Source organism: Natrix helvetica (assembly GCF_964273705.1).
Source record: "Natrix helvetica genome assembly, chromosome: 1".
NCBI classification, from domain to species: Eukaryota; Metazoa; Chordata; class Lepidosauria; order Squamata; family Natricidae; genus Natrix; species Natrix helvetica.
Window position 1 is genome coordinate 104,945,366 of NC_138548.1, and position 22,303 is coordinate 104,967,668.

Here is a 22,303-nt window from a genome sequence, read left to right on the forward strand (position 1 = left end):
GGAAGATGACTTCTTAAAAGTCAAATCACAGGCAGAAATAGTACTGCTGACTCCATCACAGACACTCAGCATTTACATGAAGATATAGCTTTTTCAAATGTTCCTCATATCCAGTGTATAAACAGCAGAGACAACAATACAATAAATGGAGACTAATACTAAAGATTAAGGGACAAGATGTAGCCAAGAAAAAGTAATATTGAATTTAAACAGCACAGCAGATTCATTTCTAGGGCAAGAGTTATCAGGGAAAATATGTATACAAAATATGTAGGGATTTGCCATAGAAATGCAGATCAATGGAACATGACATTTACAATCTTGTTACATGATGTTGCATATCTTTTCTGAACTGGAGCCAATTGTTCAGAACTTTTCAGAACTGGAGCCAATCATTTTGAATCTGCATATAAAAAAGAAAGCATATAAAGGTTGCATCTGCTTCACAAGAATATCCTGATTTATATGTAACTTATCCCTTTTCACTTGGGTACCCCTGATAATTGTGTAGACACAACCATGTAGTTTTCTTAGCAACTACACTTAGTGGAGTCTCTTCCTACTTTGACGCTCAGAATCAGAGCTAAAAGTCCTTTGCCAAACCATGCTCAAAATTTATTATCTGTGCCCAACAAACTTACCTACACCAAATCAAAACAAAACATAAAACGTAATTTAACTATTCAAGTTAAAAAAAGAACTCTAAAGAGCAGATCCAATTTTACTATAGAAGAAACACAGCACTGATGTCTGATCTGATCATCAAGATGTAGAAACCAAGAAGGAAGGATAGGAAGAGTAACATTTCCCCACCTTCTCATTTCAGTATTTTATACCCATGTTCATGTTCTGTCACTTCCCACATGCTGTCATATTTCTGTATAGGATGGCACTAAAGAAAAGCAAACCTTTTCTTTTTAATCAATCGTTCAATCCAACTGCTGCTGACATTATGATGGAAAGTTCTATCAACACTAAGGTAACCATCTTCCTGACATACTAAGAGGTGAGAAAAGGAGAACAATAAATAAGAGAACAAGAAAAGTTACATCAGAACGCATTAGATGTTTTTTTTTTTAAATTCTTAACAAGACAGCAACAACTTAAATGCAAAGTCGTATTAGGTAAAAGCCTTACAATCATGAAATTTTCAGAAGAATCAACTTCTTTCATCTTTATTTCTTCTCATGAAAAATGTATTAAGAGGATCAAATAGAAGCATTTTTTTTTTCATTTGGAAGCACTTACAGCTTTCCCTTGTAGAATTACCCCAAGTCTTGTTTGGACTCAAGACTATAATCTTATATGGAATTATTATTCACCCTTGCTTTTAAATCAGGATAAAACAGGATCCTGCAACGTAAATGCCCACAACTACTACAAGCGTAGTTCAGCAAATGAGAACTAGAGAAATCATTCAGAGTGCAAGAAAGGACATTGGATTGTGCATCCCATTTTACTGAATTATATTCAGACATCAGAAACAGCCAGAAAAGAGAGGTGAGAAGATGAAGACAGAGGCCAAAAAACATTGTTAAGTCACTGGGAGGGAGAGAGGCTTTCTGTTAATCAGTGGAACAACTTTCCTCCAACACAGGAAGTTTTAAAGAAGAGATTGGGTAACCATTTGTCTGAAATGGTATAGGGTTTCCTGCCTAAGCAGGGGGTTGGACTAGAAGACCTCCACTGTCCCTTCCAACTCTGTTATTCTATTCTATTCTAGATGGCACAGCATCACAAGACTTCCATATCTTTCTCCGGCAGTCCCCAGGAACAGATTGTGTATACACAATGTTTATAAACAGGTAAGTTGCATGCAGCAGCACTTGTTTGTCTATGTGTGGCTTCATATGTAAACCCAGATTATGTAAAATCAGGTTATTTGACTAGTTTGTGGATCAACTAAGCAAAAGCAGAAGATTCGTTCATTCAATAACCAGTTTTTTTATTTGGGTATCATTGGATGATACCAGCCAATATCTATACCACCTATTTTCCTTCCCTTTTGAACTCTTTTCTGGCTATTTGGTCTTTGAATAAGAGCATGGAAACGGATAGGCCAGCCATAGATAAAGAGGCTGTGTTCACAAGACACACTGTCATAAGCCAGCCAGCAGCAGGTCTCGTATAAGTGCAAACCAACCTATGCAAGCAGTTTGTGTTTCCCACAAGAATGAGAATGAATCGCAAGAAGTAAAGGATACAGAAGACAATTATCCCAGGCAGCTAATACACCCCTGCAAACACGCATATACAAAGCCGCAAGAGGAAAGAGGCTGCTCGCTTTTAACAAATTGATTGATCCGTTGACTTCTCACGCTGGGCTCTGCTTTCACCCCGATCAGACATAGCACAGAACGAAAACAAGAAACCAAATTGGCACCAATAAACCACCATCACTAAAAGCAGGATAAATTCGGGTTTAGACATCAGAGCGATTTAATATGTGCATGGGTTCAGCTCCAGGCAGGGGAAGTGGTAGATGCTGCCACCAATTGGCCACTACACCCATCAATCGAACAGAGCAACCTTTGCAGAGCCACAACCGCTTTGACTGTAGACTCTAGAGACCCGGAGTCGCCTTCTTCAAGTGCTGCCGCTACAACGGAGGCCCAATCACAGCCGAGCAATTGCTTAATATCCCCGCCTCTTCGAATCAGTCGCAGTTTTTCTATTGGCAGGCCTCCTGTGGACTACTGAAAGCCTCGCCGTGTCTTCCCGAGCTGCCCGCGCGCATGGCCAGGCCTCCTACGCAAGCGCAGTAAAGACACGCTTGGCCGCTCTTCTCTCACGATCCTGAAACTCTATGGTAACACCGTGCTTAGTAAGGAGGAGGAGGAGGGCGGATGTGACGCTAAGGGGTAAAATAGGCCGTGTCGATCCTGTTTCCGGTTGTGAGATTGTTGCCATGGCGTATTCCACCTTCCGGAAAGTGGCTCTGGCTTCTTGCTTAGTGTTATGCGTATCGCTGCTCCTGCCGAAGCTTCTCCGTTCGCGGGGTTGGAGGCAGCCGGATCCCTCCACGGTCGCCCCGTCCACTGCCACGCTGGAGGGTAAGAGGCAGCTTCCAGGGGCCCCCGAGTGGCTCCTCTCCATCTTTTCCTGAGGAGTTGCGGAAGCTGCACAGAACACCGTCGCGCTCCATTCCGCCTTATGCTGCTGGGGTTAGGCGTCCAGGAAGGATAAAGACGACAGTGGATCCCGCTCTATGTTTAATAGTAGTAGTAGTAGTAGTAGTAGTAGTAGTGATGATGATGATGATGATGATGATGATGATGATGATAAATAACAACAACAACCAATAACTTATTAAGGTACTTGGTTGATACCTAGGACGCTGGCAGCAACCCGTATCAACCATTAGCACCAGTCAATGATATTTGTGATGCACTTTTGAATGTTCAGTTGGCTGAGTTTCATGTTTAATGCATAAAGTTAATAATAATAATAATAATAATAATAATAATAATAATAATAATAATAATAATAATAATAATAATAATAATAATAATAATAATAATAAAACTGTAATAGTGATACCCATTGTCATTGGGGCACTTGGTACCATGTCCAAGAATTTTATAAGATACATCAACAAATTGCAGCTTCCTGCAATAACACAAGCGGAAAAGCAAAAAACTGCACTACTCGGAACATTGTATATTTTAAGAAGGTACTTGGTTGATACCTAGGACGCTAGTAGCAACCCGTAGCCACCATTAGCACCAATTAATGGTATTTATGATGCATTTTTGAATGTTCAGTTGACTGAGTTTCACTTTAATGAATAGAGTATATAATAATAATACAGATTTATCTATCCCAGGTCCTTGCTAAGGACTCGATAGGTAGACAAAAATGCCAAACCCAGTCAGAACATCTGGCTGACCGTGAGATTAATAATAATTATTGATAATTAACACTAATAATTAATGAAAATATTTTAACATTGAACCGTATCTTTGATAAATCCTGAGAAAGGGTGAGGTAAGAAAGAATAGCAGGTGTGGTTGTATCTCTAGGCACAACTGTACATATTATAATAAGCCTTTTTCCAAAGCCATCTCCTTGGTGATATTTGAGCTTGCTTGCTTTCTTGCAGATGTTTCATTGCTAGTCTAAAGCATCACAAGCACTGATGGTGTTACCTAGTTTGGATAAATGAAATGTCTGCAAGAAAACAAGTGAACTCAGAGTGTACCAAGGACCCCTCATGTCAACCCTGAGCTACAAATATTCTCATTTATATATACTTCAGCTACTCTTATCACAGCCCTTTTCCAAATCTTCAGATTGGCTTTTAATTCTTGGGACTGCAAATCAGATTGCCTGGGAAACCTGGAAGTTGCAGCCTCAACATATCCTGTTTGGGTTGAGGGTAGAAGCTGCTGTTGACTTTCCTAACTTTGCAGCGGTATTTTGGAAGACATGTTTGGGGACAGCAAGCTCAAATGCTACAGCGGATAGTACATTTGAAGGTTTCTGCTGTTAATTTGTGGATTCTTGTCAAAACAGACTAAAGAATGAACAAACCATGATTCTCACAAGTAATATTTTAGTTTTACTCATTTTCTCAAAGCTATTAAAATCTGCCAGTTATTTTTTACCAAAGGTGCCTATGAGTTTCTAGACAAGTATAAAGACATTAAAGGAGGAGTGGCTGTCTCCTCATTGGCATCACTGGCATCGTTGACAGCTATTTCACTGGCAGTCTCATTGTTTGAAGCAGTGCTACTCTAATTGGTATAGTTGAGTTTTAGTCAAGTCTAAATAAAATTACCAGTTTGATCTGTGAATTGCTGTAGATCTTTGGGCCGTAGAACTAAAAGGTTATTACCCTAGAAGTCACTTCCGGTTTGCTCGGAGGGTGGTTTTAAGCCTCCGGACGGTCCCTGAAGCCTCCAGGGGACCTCCGAGGGGCAGGGGGGCTCTTTTCGCCCTCCCCAGGCTCCTATAAAGCCTCTGGAGCCTGGGGAGGGCGAAAAAGCATGTAAAAATGGGGGGTCGCGCGTTTTGTGCGCATGCACACTGGGGGGGTCGCGCGTTGCATTATGGGTGCAGCACACCCGCACACGACCCCCCTGTGCTCCCCCCACTTGTGGCACGCGAGCCAAAAAAGGTTCACCATCGCTGCCCTAGACCTTTTCCCTGCATCCTTTGTGCCTATTCTACATTCAAAATCTTATATAAACAACATTAGTGTGAACAAAGCAGCCAGTGCTAATAGACTAATTCCATACAGTTGCATTTACAGTATTTTATCTCTGTGTTTGTGATCCTAAAGTGGCATTAAAATAGCAATGCATTCAATATATATTTCTAAGAAAAATTGAATTTTCTTTTATTTTGTTTCTTTGAATTATTTCATTCATTCATAAGCACTTGTTTTATCTTTCATTGTATTTGTTTCCCAGCTTTTTGTAATGATCAGTTATTTTCATACATTTTATGTTCTCATGTTCATTATTATTTTCTGATTATACATATTTTGGATGTTTTATATTAAATATAAATAAATATAAATATTGTTCAAATGACCCACAATGTGTTTTCCTACTTATTGTTTTCCCCAACCCTCTATTGAACTATCAGTCTTTCTACTCAACATGCATCACTGCCATTATTCTAAAGTGTGTTTACTGTTGTTGCCCAAATCATTTAAAAAGTACACGTGCAGGGAAAATCATTATTTGTATTTTAATACAGCTGATCTGCATCCTTTGAATGTTAGATGTCACCACCATAATCATTACTTCCTCATGTCATCTTTTAGAGTCACACTTTTACTACCAAAATGGAAGCAGTAAATATTTTTCATCACAACAGAAATTCAATGATATTTCTGCTTCAATTGCATTTGCATAAGCCATTATTTAAACAAGTTCACCCTTATTTTTTATTTTTTTAAATTTATTTTGGAACTCTTAACAATGAATATTATAAGATACGTTCCTTGTTCTATGTTTGAATGGCACATGTTTTGATGCGAGATTACTTGTAATGCTTTTCTAAAACTAAAGAACTTCAAGGTCTGAATATTTGAATAGGCAGATGGTTATAAAATGTGTATGCATTCTTCTTGAATTGATTTTAGTTATTACAGTATCAGTCATTTTAGCTACTGATAATAAAGCTACTATAAAATATAAAGGTTAAAAAAGAGAGCCACAATCAGAACATTTGAAGAAAACTCAGTTCAATCAACGATTTGCTGAAGATATTTATGCTTTGAATATGTCAGTGTTCAGTAGAATTATAGTTTTGTAAATAAGGAAACCCATTTGTTTGGCTGGAATTTCCCATCAAATGCACTGCATTAATGATAATGTGCAACAAGATCATTGGAGATTAATTACTAACGTTCTCCAGAATTCTTAACTAACGGTGCTTACCAATCTTTCATTGATTTTATGCAGTATTTACAAGATGGCTTTTAAAAGGACATTCTTTTACACATTTGGAAATATCTTTAAACAGCATACCAACGGCAGTAACTGAGAGAGGCCTAATGAACAGCCACTTAAATATGACTCAGCGATGTGCTGCAGCTATCAAAAAACCCAATCCATTCCTAGACTGCATCAATAGAGGGATAGTATCAAGGTCATGTGAAGTGTTAATACCACTCTATAATGCCTTAGTAAGACCACACTTGGAATACTGCATCCAGTTTTGGTCGCCACGAACAAACAAAATGTTCAGGCTCTAGAAAGTGTGCAGAGAAGAGGCAACAAAGATGATTAGGAGTCTAGAGGCTAAAACATGATGAATGGTTGCAGGAACCATTCCTGCAAACAAGGACTAGCAGTGATGTGAATATTCCAATATTTATGGGGCTGTCACAGAGAAGGCGAGGGGTGTCAATCTATTTTCCAAAGCACCAGCACCAGACGGCAGAACAAGAAAAAACATGGAAACTTGCCAAGCAGTGATACAATCCTGAGTCCTTTGGGAGAAGGGTGGCATATCAATCCAATCAAACAAACAAACAAACAATCTAGAACTAAGAAGAAATTTCCTGACAGAACAATTAATCAGTGGAACAGCTTGCCTCCAAAAGTTGTACTGTAGATGCTCCATCACTAGAAGTTCTTAAGAAGAGATTTGACAGCCATTTGTCTGGAATGGTATAAGGTCTCCTGCTTGAGCAGGGAGTTGGGTTAGAAGACCTCTAAGGTTCCTTCCAACTTTGATAATATGGAAAACTGACAAACCTGTCTTTTCTCAACAGCTTTTTATTTCTCTAATGGAAATCATACTGAAAAATACGATTGATTCAGGGGAGGGGGAATTTATGGACAAAAATCACTTCAATTATGTGATGACCCGAGTTTTATCATTGAATGCCTGATTTGTTCTAAATAGCTATAAATTTGAAGAGTAAGTGCCAAATTAAACTAAGGACTCCTGTGCATCTATAGTAGTCAATATCAAACGTTTCAGAGCACGTTCTGGAATGCATACTGATTTCAACTGGAAAGAATTTGGTGTAGCAGTTCAGACTAGGCTAGAAACGAGACCATGAGTTCTATTTTTCCCTTAGCCACAAATTAAGCTGGCCATACTCACTCAGCGCTAGGAAGCAGGTAATAGCAAACTATATTCCTGACTTAGCAACTGGTCACTTAGTGACAGATTGAATTTACAATAGACCTCCCCAGAGATATTTACAACCAGTTCCAGAGTTCTAATCGCCACAGGCCACATGATCGCATTTGAGTGCTTAGAAACCAGCATGCATTTATGGTGATTAGCAGCATGCCATGATCACATGACTCTTAGCTTTTTTTGGCTGGTTTCTGATGTTTACTTCTGGTTTCTGACAAAAACAACTATTTAAGAAAACATGTTTGTTTAATGAACACTGCGTTCACTTTATGGACACCACAAAAAAGGTCGTAAAATTGATCATGGTCATGGAGTGACTTGCTTAACAAACACCATGAGTTAGGACCATACATTCTGAGCAGTGGTGGGTTCTGGATCCCATTGCAACCGGTACGGTTGCAACAGGGCCTAGCGTCTACCACATGAATGCGTGCAGCAAGTGCACGCATGCATCCTTACTTCCGACGCCTCCGTGATGCTCCAGCTGCCCTGTGGAGCATCATGTAGGCGCCGTGCGCACCCTGCACATGCACAGAAGCTCTGAAGAGCTCAAATACAGGTAAGGAGCTCGGGCAGACGAGTGGGCCCTCCGGAGCACTGTACCGGAATGGTACCTGGTGCTCTGGGCAGGCACCAGTGCGCCTGTACTGGGGCATACCGCCTGCAATCCACCACTGATTCTGAGCTCAATTACAGTCAAGGGCTATCTGTAAATTGCAAAACTGTTTGGTAATTGTTGATTTGAGAGCTTTCATCTTCACGGATAAGGGGAAGAAGCAAAAATACTTCTACACCTGTGGGTGCTCGTGTAGCTTTTCTTTGGTTATAAAAGTTAGCTGAGTACAATTTTTTCTACAAACTTTTCAACTTTAACTGTTTTGCTAGCTAAGCAAAACATTAGTATTTTATGTAAATTGCAAACATTTTGTTTTAAACAAGCTATCGGTATCATAGCTGATTACTGCATTTTTAAACATTCCCAGATATATTAAACTATGCACTGTCAGTTCAAAATATATGCTGCCGATTTATGGAGACATTATCATTTGGAAAGATTATTTTGAGAGCTTCATTCAATGGCTCCATTTAGCTTACAGAATATAACCAGACATATTAACATTTGCATCTCATCTATTGATTAGGTTCTAATTTTTTTTAAAAAAAACTGTCCTATTATAGATGGCTTAACAGGACTATTTGCTTTAATTAATACTTAACAATAGCATTTAGACTTATATACCGCTTCATGGTATTTATAGCCCTCAGCGATTTACAGAGTCATCATATTGCCCTCAACAATTTGGGTCCTCATTTTACTGACCTCGGAAAGATGGAAGGCTGAGTCAACCTTGAGCCTGGTGAGGATCAAACTTCTGGCAGTGAGCAGAGTCAGCCTGCAATACTGCATTCTAACCACTGCTTAGCCAATAAACTGCTAAGTTTATTTTCTTTATGATTTGATTTTTTTTTCAGGGAAAAGCAGTAGCTACTTTCCCCCAACAGCCCAGATGTCTCCAGAAGTCAGGCCACCTGCTTCCCAGTTTCCAAGATCCCACCTTGCTGAGGCTATTGCCAAAGCCAAGGGCGGAGGCGGCGGAGGAGGTGGAGGCAGTGGTACTGGGAGAGGTCTTGTGGGACAGGTCATCCCAATATATGGATTTGGGATCCTGTTATACATCCTATACATTCTGTTTAAGGTAAGATATTTATCCTCACCCTTAAAATTATTACTGTGTCAAGAAAATATGTTGCAAGTTGTGGGTTACTTTATAGGAATCTGTATGATAAAGGCAATATTGATTTCTACCCAGTAGAAAATTATAGAAGAAACGGCTGAGCAATCAAAAGGTACATTCCATCAATTACTTTTGCTTCAGTCATTGTGGGAAGTAATTGGTGCTATTTAAGAGCAGTTAAATAGCTAGCACATGACAAGATTCTGATCTTCAGAGGTCAGACTTTGCCAGATATTCTCTCCCATGTAAAGGAAAATAAATAAGAAAGGATTTAAAGTTGGAACTGATGCTATCCGTAGAAATGTTGCAAAGATTAGAGACAAATATCACATAAAAACCCAGGTGTGTTTTTTTCCCTATATATTCTTTGCATAATAAAGCATCTTGGTAAATAGAAGTTCGGTGGCTTCTGTCAAATTTTGCCAATGTTTGTCCACTTTTTTATAGAGTTTGAAACTGTTTATTTTAAGGATGGCATGAATGTTGCCTAATCAAAAAAGGACAATCCTTTTGTGGTGATTTTAAAGTAGGATCATGATTTTCAAGGTTAATTTATTTGTTAATTTGTAAGTTTAAGCCAGAGATTCTTCAGTTTGGTCATTTTTAAGCTGGAAGAATGTTTTTATTACTTTTCTTGGTGTATGAAAGGGGATGGAAATGGAGTTACTAAACCCAAGACTTACCATATCAGTAGTTAACTGATATAATTAAAATTATGGTTTCCAATTATGGTTCAGCTGGCCTTTTTCTCATTCTTGAGGCTTTTTAAAGATATTATTCTCACTATTTCTACATTAGTAACTTTTCTTCCAATTAATAGCTTTCTTCTAAGGGGATGGCCTCAACTGCCGAGCATAAATGTCCTCCTTCAACACCTGGAAATAAAAACCGGAAGATCAGTAAGTACTATTTCAAGTTTGAGATATAATTTGTTTATCTACATAGCTTAAAGGACCACCTAACTCCATAGGACCCTGGGAGGCTTACTGTGCTAAAAGTCAATGCAACAGGAAGGAAGTAAAAAAAAAAGTACACCCTCAAACAAAATTCTACAGACTTAACACCTTGGCTTGGGGAAATAACCAGGTTTTCTTCTTCAACATTATCAGGGTTGGAGCTATAGAATGTCTGGGGGATGCTGTACTAGAGGGTAGGTGTTGTGGCAGAGAAGGCATACTGGTAGGGTCCCACTAGATGATACTGATCGATCAAAGGGATTGATCAAAGGGATCCAGAGAATACCCACTGCAATGTTATTTATTTATTAATGAAATTTATACAGTCACCTATCTAACAAGAAATAATTCTGGCTGGTGTGCAATAAATAAAGAACAGTACAGATAAAAAGTGAAGTATTAAAATATAAATAACATTTTAAAAAGTAGATTAAAATTACAATATTTGCAGGCAGAAAGTGAGTGAGTGAGTAAGAGAGAGAGAGAGAGAGAGAGAGAGAGAGAGAGAGAGAGAATATGACTATATCCATCTCACTAGTGCAGCCATGTAAATATGTCTCTGGTTTGCAGGATCCCCATGCCTGGAACTTCCAGAATATCAGAAAGATGGAACCTAAGATGGAGGAGGGAAAGTTTCATACACTGCGTGTGACAGCAGAGAAGGCCTACTGCCTGGGGCGTGTGTGTGTGTCTCCCTAGCACATGTTATGCACAAGATGCATTCTTCCAGATCTAATGGGGTGGGCTATTGTAATTGGGGAGAAGTAGCCCCTCAGATGACACAGTCCCATGCCAAGGAGGCCTCGGTGCCTTAACCAGTACCTTAGATTGCATCCAGAGGCCGACTGACAACCAGTACCACTTGCAGAGGAGTGGTGTCACATGGGCTGACCAAGGCATGCCCATTACTTCCCAAGCCATTATATATGAACCAGCTACAGCTTCTGAGTGGTCTTCAAAATAACCCCATATGCAGATTATTTCAATAATCCACTCAGGAGGTGACTAAAACATGAATAAGTGTCAGAAGGGTCTCCCAGTCCAAAACAAATAGCTATTTCTGGTACACATCATGAATCTGTGCAGAGACCTTGTTGTTCACAGCTTCTACCTACAAGCTGTGAATGCAAGACAATCTCTGCATTTCATAACAGTCTCAAATGGGAAGCCAACCACAATGTTATTTTTTTTATCACCATTGTCATTGCAAATGGTCACTGTCCAAAGCAGTAGCTAAATACAGGGTACATATATATGTGCTGAATATGTCTGAACCTTCTGCATACCAGTAGAAACGTTGCTTCCTGAAGCATGGTACAAACCATTTTTCGTGTACTTCTATTCTTGAAATGTGCTACAAAGAATGAATCCCCATCCTTTTAACTGATTGCACTGAATTTATTTTTCACACAAGCCTAGACAAGTGTGTTTTAAAATAAAATTTTATCCCAGCCAGTGAGATTTGTTCTTGAAACAGGCTGTAACCTTCTTTCTCCTTCTTCTCATCCAAAATAATCATTAATGTTCTTCTTTTGCTTGAATATTATCTGTGTGTCATTAGATTATGTTTTTAACCATGATACAGCTTTGCCTTTCTTTGGGCAATAAAAATCAGGCAGTGAAGAGAAATTGAATATCAGACATGCTGCTTCTAGCTTTAGGGATAATCCCCTCTCTCTCTTTTTCTGTTTGGAAAGAATAAAAGATAGGTCTGCTTATTAGCATTCACAGTTTAGAACAGTGATGGTGAACCTTTTTGGCACTGAGTGCTGAAAAGGGAGTGAGCGCATGCGCTTCGCACTTTCATCTGGGGTGTGACCCAGAAGAGGAGCTGCCCAGGAGGCATGCACGCACCAGAAAATGAACTTCTGGTTTTTGGTGCACACATGCACACCAGCCAGCTAGTCTTTAGTTACTGGTGCACATGCATGTGCGACAATCAGCTGGCCAGCGTGCATGCTCATGCCAGAAAATGGAAGACCAGCTCTTCCTGTTTCTGGCACTGCCGCATGCACTAATGCCAGCTGATCGTTGTGCATGCCAGAAACCAGGAAGGGGAACGGGAGATGCCGTGTGTGCCAGGCAACATGGCTCCACGTGCCATTTTGGGTACACATGCCATAGGTTCGCCATCACGGGTTTAGAACAAATTCCGTTTTTTTCTTGATGTACATTTATGACAATCCATGCTTGTGTAATGGACTGAACTGTTTCAGCTGCAGCTACTGACACCTGCTGGAACTGTGTTTCTATTACAGCTGACTATGAACTTGCTCAGCTTCAAGATAAACTGAGAGAGACTGAACAAGCCATGGAAAAAATAATCAACAGAGTGGGACCCAACTGTGAAAGGTATTGTTCTTTGTTGAAGGCTCAGTTTTAATACTTACATCCAGAACAGGCCAATTCACATTTTCAAATGTTAAATTTGAGGTCTTGCTCTCTCCTTTCAGAGGATGGAGGATCAGCTGTCTTTGACTTACTGTATTTTTCGGAGTATAAGACGCACCTTTTTTCCTCAAAAAAGAGGCTAAAAATCTGGGTGGGTCTACCCTTAGCCGTGCATACCCTTATGGAGGCTTTTAGAGAGTTCCTGGGGGCTGGGGAGGGCAGAAATGAGCAAAAAATGGGATGTTTTGTGCCCCCCCCCCAGCCCCCAGCAGCACTCTATAAGGCTATGCATGCAATTTATTTGACAAAAAATGGGCCCGTTTTCATGAAAAATAGGCCGTTTTTTGCTCTTTTTGCCCCCCCCCCAAAAGCACTCTGCAAGCCCCCCCCCCCCCCCCCAAGGCTATTCATGCCTTTTATTTGAAAAAAAGGGCCCGTTTTTGTGAAAAACGGGCTACTTTTTGTGAAAATCAGGCCGGTTTTGGGAGGTTTGCAGAGTGCAAAAACTTTCCCCCCCCTTTGGAAAGCTCTTTAGTTAGAGTGGTTGGTGAGAATTACATTGATCAAGTGCTGTGCCAGCAGAAACAAGTCTTAGCTGCTGCAGGTTATTAGTGATTTCCTTCTCCAGCATGGATAAATACACCTGGAAACATCTACCTACCTACCTACCTACTCTCTCTCCCTACCTACCTACTGTATTTCTCTCTCTCGCTCTCCCCCTCTCTATCTCTCTATCTACCTACCTACTTTTTTAAAAAATGTGCTTCTTCAAAACCTTGGTGCGTCTTATACTTCGGTGTGTCTTATACTCCAAAAAATACTCTGTAATCTGAACTGATTTGGGAGATACAGTGGGGATTTTTGGAAGAAAGTAGATAGATAATTGTTGAAATTTGGTATTTAGACAGGCTAATGCTTGATGTGCTGTAATGCAATTAGTTTTCAATTTTAATAAACTTAGAGTAGGATTCCATGGCACGAGAAGCTAATGAAAAAGAAGCAAGATTACAGTAGAGGGAATTCTTTTAAAAGTAAAAATGCAAGTGCAAACAATCCCAAAATGTTTCTTTTTAAAGAGAGACAATTAAAAAAAATCAATAAAACTGGACAAATAAGTTGATGAAGTTTACAGACATATACAAGAGGTGAAAAGAGGGAGAATCCAGCAAGGAAGGCTAGAACAAGACAGGTGGACCAGATTTATAGAAATGCTAATAGGGAATGCAAAAATAATAAAAAAGAGAGAATTACTCAATTCTTTGGCTTGGTCAGAGTGGAATTGAAGGGGAGGCTATCTTGAGCAGTAAAAATTACTCTTTTCTAAATCTTTTCCATCAGCCTGGTCAAATGCCACACCACAAATTACAGTGTCTTAAAACAGATTTATTTATGCCATTCCCTTTCTAGATGAAATAGTGAAACTAATATTCAAAATGAAGCTGTTCTGACCTAGGCTTCCCCAGCAGCACGAAGCCGAGTCCTCATCCCAATAAACTCCTTTTATTTAATTTACAGTGAATTCCTCTCCAGCAAAATCCCGGCCCACAATCTTTCAAGATAGTTCACAATTACCGACCTTTATCAGGCTTGGAGACTGGCCAGGCTGATATCTTTCGGATGCCACAATACTTGGCAAGAATGCAGGAATGAACTAATTGTCTCCTGCAAACACCCCTCCCCCTTTGCTCCTCTTTTATTCCCTAAGGGGGGGGGGGGGCATTCACCATTCACCTGTGGCCTTACTCCCATCGTTCCTTAGCTGTTCCTTTTGTCTGGCAACTCTGCGCATGCCCACATTGGAAACAGGTCCAGCTGTTCATCTGCCTCACTGATGTCTGACTCCAAAGGCATCTGATAACTGTCAGACGGCCCTGGCCCCATCTCTGCCTCCATTGCAGAGCACTCGTCAGAGCCTTCCCCAGACTCCAGGACTTGCCCACGTTCCTCCCCAACCTCCTTAATTTCCGAATCTGCTGCCAGCTTGGCTGGCTGCTGGGGGGTCACATAAGAAGCAAACCTTACAGCTTATTATGCCATTTCTTTCAGAAATGAGTCCCACATAGCCATTTTTAAGAACAGCTCTATCATTTGGGATGGGGGATGATCAGTTGGGAGGACAGCAGTCACCCCAGCAGGCCACATGGCTCTTTGCCTCTGATGGTCACTCCTGACAATCACAATTTGAGTTTGAGTTCTTCACCCAAGCAGCATTTTCCTATGTGGCATGATGATACTTTTTTTTCCCCCTTGAAAGAAAATCAGATAAAGCATTCTGAATACTTTCTTCTTTCTGTGAAATTTAATTAGCACAGGAGAAAATGATGATAAAAAAAACATAGGTCACTCAAGAGGTGAACTAAAAGGTCCTGCATTCCATTTATTTCCCAATGGCTAATGCCTTTACGTCTATTATATAATTATTTAAGCGCCATTATTTTCTTTAGCAATAATGTGAGTCACTAAATACTGTAAAGGAAAAATGTACACTCAGTAAAATATTTGGGAGATTATTTTAAGTCAATGCTTCTTAGAAGCCTGTTCTTTTTCAGTTCCATTGCTTCTCTCAACTTTCACCTCTTTCACTGGAATTGTGCTGATACAAAGGTAGCAGAGACCTTTCCTTGCACTAGTAATACACGTGAGAATCAAAGTGTGACCTTCTAGATATTCCTTTACTGCAGGTCCCACCACTTCTTCCTATTGGGTGTGTGTGCTCATATTTCATCCTAATTCTGATTTAGAATATTTAGGAGTTGTATGATTTCAGAGGATAGGAAATATTGAAATGATCATCAATGTAGTTACTTTACATGTTGGTCATTGTAATAATTATATGTGGACTGAATATACAATACAATAATACAATAAATACAATAGCAGAATTGGAAGGGACCTTGGAGGTCTTCTAGTCCAACCCCCTGCCTAGGCAGGAAACCCTATACCGTTTCAGACAGATGGCTATCCAACATCTTCTTAAAGACTTCCAGTGTTGGGACATTCACAACTTCTGGAGGCAAGCTGTTCCACTGATTAATTGTTCTAACAGTCAGGAAATTTCTCCTCAGTTCTAAGTTGCTTCTCTCCTTGATTAGTTTCCACCCATTGCTTCTTGTTCTACCCTCTGGTGCCTTGGAGAATAGTTTGACTCCCTCTTCTTTGTGGCAACCCCTGAGATATTGGAACAATGCTATCATGTCTCCCCTAGTCTTTCTTTCTCTTAAGCTAGATATACCCAGTTCCTGCAACCGTTCTTCATATGTTTTAGTCTATTTAGTAATAGAACAACTGAAATGTTATCTCTATCAATATCAAAGTTTGAGTAACATTTACTTTTCTCCTTAAAATTAGACCACACTGTGGCTAAAATATATTTATGGGGGTCAATATAAACTAACCAACCAAGATTTCCTGTTTCAAAATAAGCTATGGTGAAGGTTGGGCCATCCTCTCTCCACCTCAGTTTCACCTACTACAAGACAAAAACTAAACTCTGGTCTAAACTAATCTGTTTTCTCTGGCATCTGTATCTGTGAAACTGTGACTTACCTTCTACTTTGATTCAAGCTGTCGCATGACATGGCAGATGTTACAGCAAGATATCAGTATTTGAAGTGCCCGTCCTATGAGAACATTGAAAACAAACTATGTCACCATTTAACCTGATTTATTTTTTTCTATAAATCATTCCTTCTCCCAAGAAGTAATTTGTAATCAACGCTCTTCTCTTTTTCCCCCTTTGGTATTGGAATTGCCCCAAAAGCCTAATGGAATTTGGTTTGTTTTTTAATCTCCTAGAAGCCTCACTAGGACCATTCCATTAAAAATGAGTGTATATATTGCCAGACACTGCTACTGGGGGTGTTTTAATTCCTCTTCCACAGCAGGTCCCCAAATGTCACAACTGATCAGGAGAAAAGGCTTCTTCAACAACTCCGGGAAATTACTAAAGTCATGAAAGAAGGCAAACTCATTGACAGCATCTCCCCAGAGAAAGAAGCGGAAGAGGCTCCTTATATGCAAGACTGGGAAGGTTAGAGTGAAGCCTGCTCAGCTTTATATCTTACCTTTTACTCCTCTCATAGTGAAAAGGGCACTTCGCAGGTACAAAGTGGGGTGTTGGGGGTACCACATTGCATGTCTACAAAGGTTTTGTAAGCCTTTGAGTCAGTTTTTGACTCATAGTAACTACCTGGGCTCGTCTCTGCGGTTTTCCTTGGCAAGGTTTTTCAGAAGTGATCTGCCATTGCCTGCTTCTTAGGGCTGAAAGAGAGTGACTGGCATAAGGTCACGCATATGTTCAAAGTGAGATTGGAATTCAGGGTCTCCCAGTTTCGAGCCTAGTGCCTTAACCACTATACCAAGCTGCCCCTCCTGAGTCCAAGTAAACTGTGCTAATCTAGAATTCCAGCAACACTGGCTTGAAAGAAAGTGTGACTGCAATTTATGTCAGGTAAATGCATTTACCACACGGCTCCCCCAGATTCCCAAAGTCTGGCTTTTATCAGAAATTCTGATAATATTGGGAATAAGGTGTTGGGATTCACTGTATAATCTAAGACCAGTTTGTTTTATGTCTTAAGGTTATCCAGAAGAGACCTTTCCTGTTTATGATAACTCTGATTGCTTCAGGCACAGACAGGACACGATTCTGGTAGATTGCCCAGATCCGAGCCAGCCTTCTGCTGAAGAGATAGCTGAGCAAATGGAGTTTTTGGAGAATGAGGACTGTTTATATAGTGAAACTCTTTTGTCTGCTCTTGCCATAGTGAACAATGGCTCTGCAGCAGGATCTGAGAAGAAACAGCAGACCACATTCAGTGCTCAGAGTGGGACTGGCCATAACTTTGAGGAGTGCTACTGCTGCCACTATGATGATGATGATCCTACTGTTCTAGCAGAAAATGCAGGATTCTTCTCCGATAGCTGCAGTGAAACAGAAGAAGTAGTTAAAGCGGAGCTGCTGCTGGACTGCGATTATGGAAATATGGTACCCACAGAGCGAAATGATGAAGACCCTGATGAAATTGGCATTCTAAGAAAGCGAAACACAAAAGGCACCGAGTTGCTAGGACACTAAGGATTGTGTACAAACGTGTCACCTGCACAGACGGTGTGATCTTTGCTTTTAGGACCAAGCTAAATTTCTGTGTTGTGTGCCCAGTTGAAATCTTGCAACAGTATTCATTGTCTCCCTTGCTATGGCTTCCAAAGATTTTGAAAACAAGATAATTTTACATCGTTTTTCTGTGCCTTTTTCTTCAGCTTTTGTCTTCAAGACTGCAGCTTAGATTCACTGTGTTACCTAGCCCTGTAAAATGTGCAAAAGGCAATCCAAGGAAAGGGGATGTTCTCATTTTTTTCCTCAGTATTTATGTAATAGGAGCAAAACATGTCCTACATAAATTGATGCGGTTCATTTTTAGTAACATATAAGGGCAGCAAACGATCAATACATTTAATCATTATATAAGTAGTACAGTTTAGATAGGTTTCTTTGCTTATTTTGCTAAGAGAGAAAACCTTTCATATCTTAAAATGAAGAAATTACAGCATGCAAAAGATATTTCATAGGCCATTTGGTTGATATAGTGGTTTGATTCAAATTTCCAATCTCTGAAGGGATGTGAAATATCAAATTTATGTGAAATATCAAATTTAATTGGATGTTAAGACTGTCCAGTGATCTGGATTTAAATAAGAACAGATTTGTTGGATCACACATAAAAGTATAACACCATCCTGTGACTCATTAAAATGGTCTCATTTTTATAGACCCATGCTGCTGCAATCATGCAATCCGGGGAATAAATGTGATTGCTTCCTAAGCAAGTTTACAAACAGACACCGAGTTTGCATTCAGGCACCTATGGATTCAAAGACACTTGTGGGTCAAATTTGAAGCGTTGCACATCGATATTGGATGCTTGTGAATCAGTCTGGAAAGAATAAATCCTAATTTGGAAATTTGAGAAGTTTTTGTGCATTTTATTTCCTAATAGAAGAGGAAGTCTATTGATTGATTTTCCCAATTGGTTTGGAAATCTAAGTAGAAGAGGTGCATTTTTTTCAAAGGTGCCAAAATTTGAACTGGTTCAAGGTTGATTTGTACATTCCTAGCACTTCAGTGTCGCCCCATCCAGAAAAATATAAGTTGATCATCTTGCCTGGTAGCCAGAATTCTCCATAATTGATTGGTTGCTTCAGTCATCCCCAGTTGGGATCTTCAAGGTGCATTGGGTTGCAATTTCTATTGCTTCCTGGCAGTTTGATGAATTACCATTGGATGTGAAGTGACAGGAATTTTTCCCCATGCAGTGACAAAGATTGGGGCAAGCTATGTATCTTTTTCTCTATCTAATTAAAAAAGACCAGGTGGTGTCATTTTGGCAAAGATTGCTAATGTATCTTTGAAAGGAAACAAGCAATCTTGCTCATCTCACCTGTAGCTCATTGTTTGCTAGCTTGCTTTTACACTGATGGTTTCTATCACATCTTGTCAAATTACACTTCAGCCTGAGTGTTTGGCTATAATCTAGATGAAAGGAAGTCAGAACAAGTTTTGAAAAAGAAAAAAAAACCTGATACAGAGCTTCTCTTAGCAGCATTGTGAATCGAGGAGCTTATAGTTGATATTCAGGATAAAACTAGATGATGGATAAACCAAGCATCGTTGTATGACATTTCTGCATATTTGCAGAACATTAGTAGTTTAATCTACACGGAAATATTTTTTTCGTTTGATTTCCACACTAGTAACTTACAATATTTGCCCAGCATCACTCAGCTACTATCAAAGCGTTATAAAGCCTGCCCACATTACTGCCATTTTGACATAAGAGTAATCGGATGATCCTAGAAGATGCTATAAATTATTGGGCAGAAACATCTGTTAAAATTATAATTAGTATTGTAAATTATAATTAGTATTTAAATGTATCGTTTTATGCAAGTTTGACTTCAAAGGTTAGTAGGAAGAAGGGTCATAGTATATCTGCTTTAGAACAGAATATTTATAGCTCAAGGTTCAACTGTGGGGTCCTTGGTGCTCTCTGAGCTTGATTGTTTGCTTGCCAACATTTCAGTGCACTGATGATGTTACCTAGCTGGGTTATGAAACACCTTCAGGCAAATTATCAAGCTCATCGAGCAGCAAATACTCCATATGTCTGCTTTGTCCAGCATAAATCTCTCTGTTTTCAAGTAAGAATGGGAAAGACTGAGCCAAGCAATATTAGGCAAAATAAGTCTCATCAAATTGAATGAATTTGCTCCAGGTAATTATGTATCACCTGCAATCTTAGCTAGTTACTTGGGAAGAAATTCCATTGAAATGGATAGTGGGGTGGACTTATTTCTGAATGGACATTTATGTAGAGCCACTGTAACTAATTCCAGGGGTAATATTTCGATTGAAGCTTTCATAAATTATGTCATTCCACTGTTGGGAAGCTTAAGGAAATTGCCTTCAATTTTTGTCATTTCTTCTCTTTCTGGTAGCATTCAGCTAGAAAGGAGAGGAGAAACTTACTTATTGGAAGAATGTACTACGTTTTTGTAGGTAGAAGTTCTTTATGATCACTGATAAATGTTTTAAAATGACTTCACCCTTCCTTACAACCTGGTGTCTCCCAATGGGTTGGAATGATATTTTAAATTCCCAACTAGCATAGCTATTGGTTAGACATGGTGGGAACTATAATCCCAACCCATAAACAGCATCAGATTGGGAAGGGGTGTCAACAGCTTTGTGTCTGCTCAGTTGCTACTTGAGTTATAAAGAGATTAATTACTGAAAACTTTAAGAAAGGCTGGTCTTGTGAAGTCCTCCCATTCAGCATAATTTCATGCCTCCCACCCACCCCCGAAACAATAATAAAAATAGTACAGGTAATCCTTGATTTACAGTCACAATTGAGCCCAATGTTTCTGTTGTTAAGTGAGATATTTATTAAGTGAGTTTTATCCCATTTTACAACTTATCTTGCCCTAGTTAAATGAACACTGCAGTTGTTAAGCTGATAACATGGTTGTTAAGTGAATTTGGCTTCCCCGTTGCCTTTGCTTGTCAAAAGACTGCAAAAGGTGATCACAGGACCCCAGAACACTGCAATGGTCATAAATACGAATCAGTTGCCAATTGTCTGGATGTTGATCACATGACCATGGGGACGCTGCAATGGTCGTAAGTGTGAAAAACAGTCATGAGTCACTTTTTTCAGTGGTGTTGTAACTTCGAATGATCACTAAACAAACCGTTGTAAGTCGAGGACTACTTGTAGTAGAAATGTTGTAATGTATTATTCTTCTAAACATGATGTTTTTATTTATGGAGATAAACCTTAAGAAAACACCCCGGCACATTTTTTGTGTGCCTGGGTACAAATAGAATCAGTTTCTATTTTTCTAATGGCTGCAGCATAACATTTTCCCATTTCATGCTTTAAACGAATGACAGGCAAGATTTCACAGATAAATATTTTATGTAATTCAGTTGGATTGAACAGCGAAAACTCAAATAAAGGAGGTTGGCATTTGTCAGAATCCCCAATAGAAACAGGAAATGCCAAGATTACAGTTGAGACAGTTTTTGTTACAAAAGTAAGTAATTTTAATTTACGTTCCAAAGAACAAAGACAAATAGAAAGGGATGAATATGGCTGTTCTGAAAAAATACCACCATCCTTTGAAACAAATTCAAGTTTTAATTTTTTCTGTACAGATTTTCTGTATTGACATATTGTAATCTCTACAACATACACAATGTAAATTATGTGAAAATACCAAATTAGTTATACACATAAATAAATACATTTGCTTCAGAAATACCAAAGTATTTTTTTAAAAAATCGGCATCATAAAACCACGTTTTCTCAGATTTTTCTAAAATTCTAGAGAGTTTGAAACAAACGATAGAGTGCCTGACTGCTTAAACAGGACAAGACAGTCTTGTGCAAATTGACATAACACATTCTAAGCTTTATGCAAAAATACAACTGCTTAAATATTTGTTCTTACTCCTAATTGTTCTTAGACCCCCATATCCCTCCCTCCTTAACTCAAACACCATTTAAAACAACTTGAGACAGGAACATGGTCAAAATCTATTAGAATGATCATTGGTTTGTTTTAAGAAAGGCACAGTGATGAATTAGAATGAGTTAGCATGAGAGAAAGCATTGCTAGCAATTTTTGTTCACTTGCACTCCAGGTTCTGCTTTGTACAACTGAGAAGCCAGTTTACATTTTATATATATATATATATATATATATATATATATATATATATATATATATATATATATATATATATATATATATATATATATATATATATATATATATATATATATATATATATATATATATATATATATATATATATATATATATATATATATATATATATATATATATATATATATATATATATATATACACACACACACACACACACACACATATATACATATACATATACATATACATATTTTTAAGGAGACAAATCTAAATATTCTGTCTTCAATGCTACACATTTGTCTGCAGCCTACTAGCAATATATTTTCTATATTTCACCAACCATTTTAAGTTTATGATGTCATGGACCCTTCAGAG

The 22,303-nt window shown here is 38.9% G+C and overlaps 1 protein-coding gene across 3 annotated transcripts; it reads left to right on the top strand.

Annotated features, from left to right (window-relative positions):
• Nucleotides 1-2,878: 2,878 nt before the first annotated feature.
• Nucleotides 2,879-21,944, top strand: RIC3 (RIC3 acetylcholine receptor chaperone). 3 transcript variants are annotated; one of them, XM_081936407.1, is made up of 6 exons: nt 2,879-3,053; nt 9,082-9,305; nt 10,165-10,243; nt 12,559-12,652; nt 16,573-16,721; nt 17,272-21,944. In XM_081936407.1, exons 1-6 carry the CDS (start codon nt 2,909-2,911, stop codon nt 17,766-17,768), a joined length of 1,188 nt encoding a protein of 395 aa, XP_081792533.1. In that variant the 5' UTR covers nt 2,879-2,908; the 3' UTR covers nt 17,769-21,944. The 3 variants fall into 3 exon arrangements, with proteins under 3 accessions (XP_081792533.1, XP_081792535.1, XP_081792534.1); XM_081936409.1 differs by having other exon boundaries at nt 17,458-21,944; XM_081936408.1 differs by having other exon boundaries at nt 16,576-16,721.
• Nucleotides 21,945-22,303: the final 359 nt, after the last annotated feature.

What these genes read in the sequence shown, in the direction of transcription:
- RIC3 (XM_081936407.1), top strand. Translation starts at nt 2,909, where the DNA reads ATGGCGTATTCCACCTTCCGGAAAGTGGCTCTGGCTTCTTGCTTAGTG. An exon ending in GTCCACTGCCACGCTGGAGG is followed by an intron (nt 3,054 to 9,081) that starts GTAAGAGGCAGC and finishes TTTTTTTTTCAG; the next exon opens with GGAAAAGCAGTAGCTACTTT. An exon ending in TTATATGCAAGACTGGGAAG is followed by an intron (nt 16,722 to 17,271) that starts GTTAGAGTGAAG and finishes TTATGTCTTAAG; the next exon opens with GTTATCCAGAAGAGACCTTT.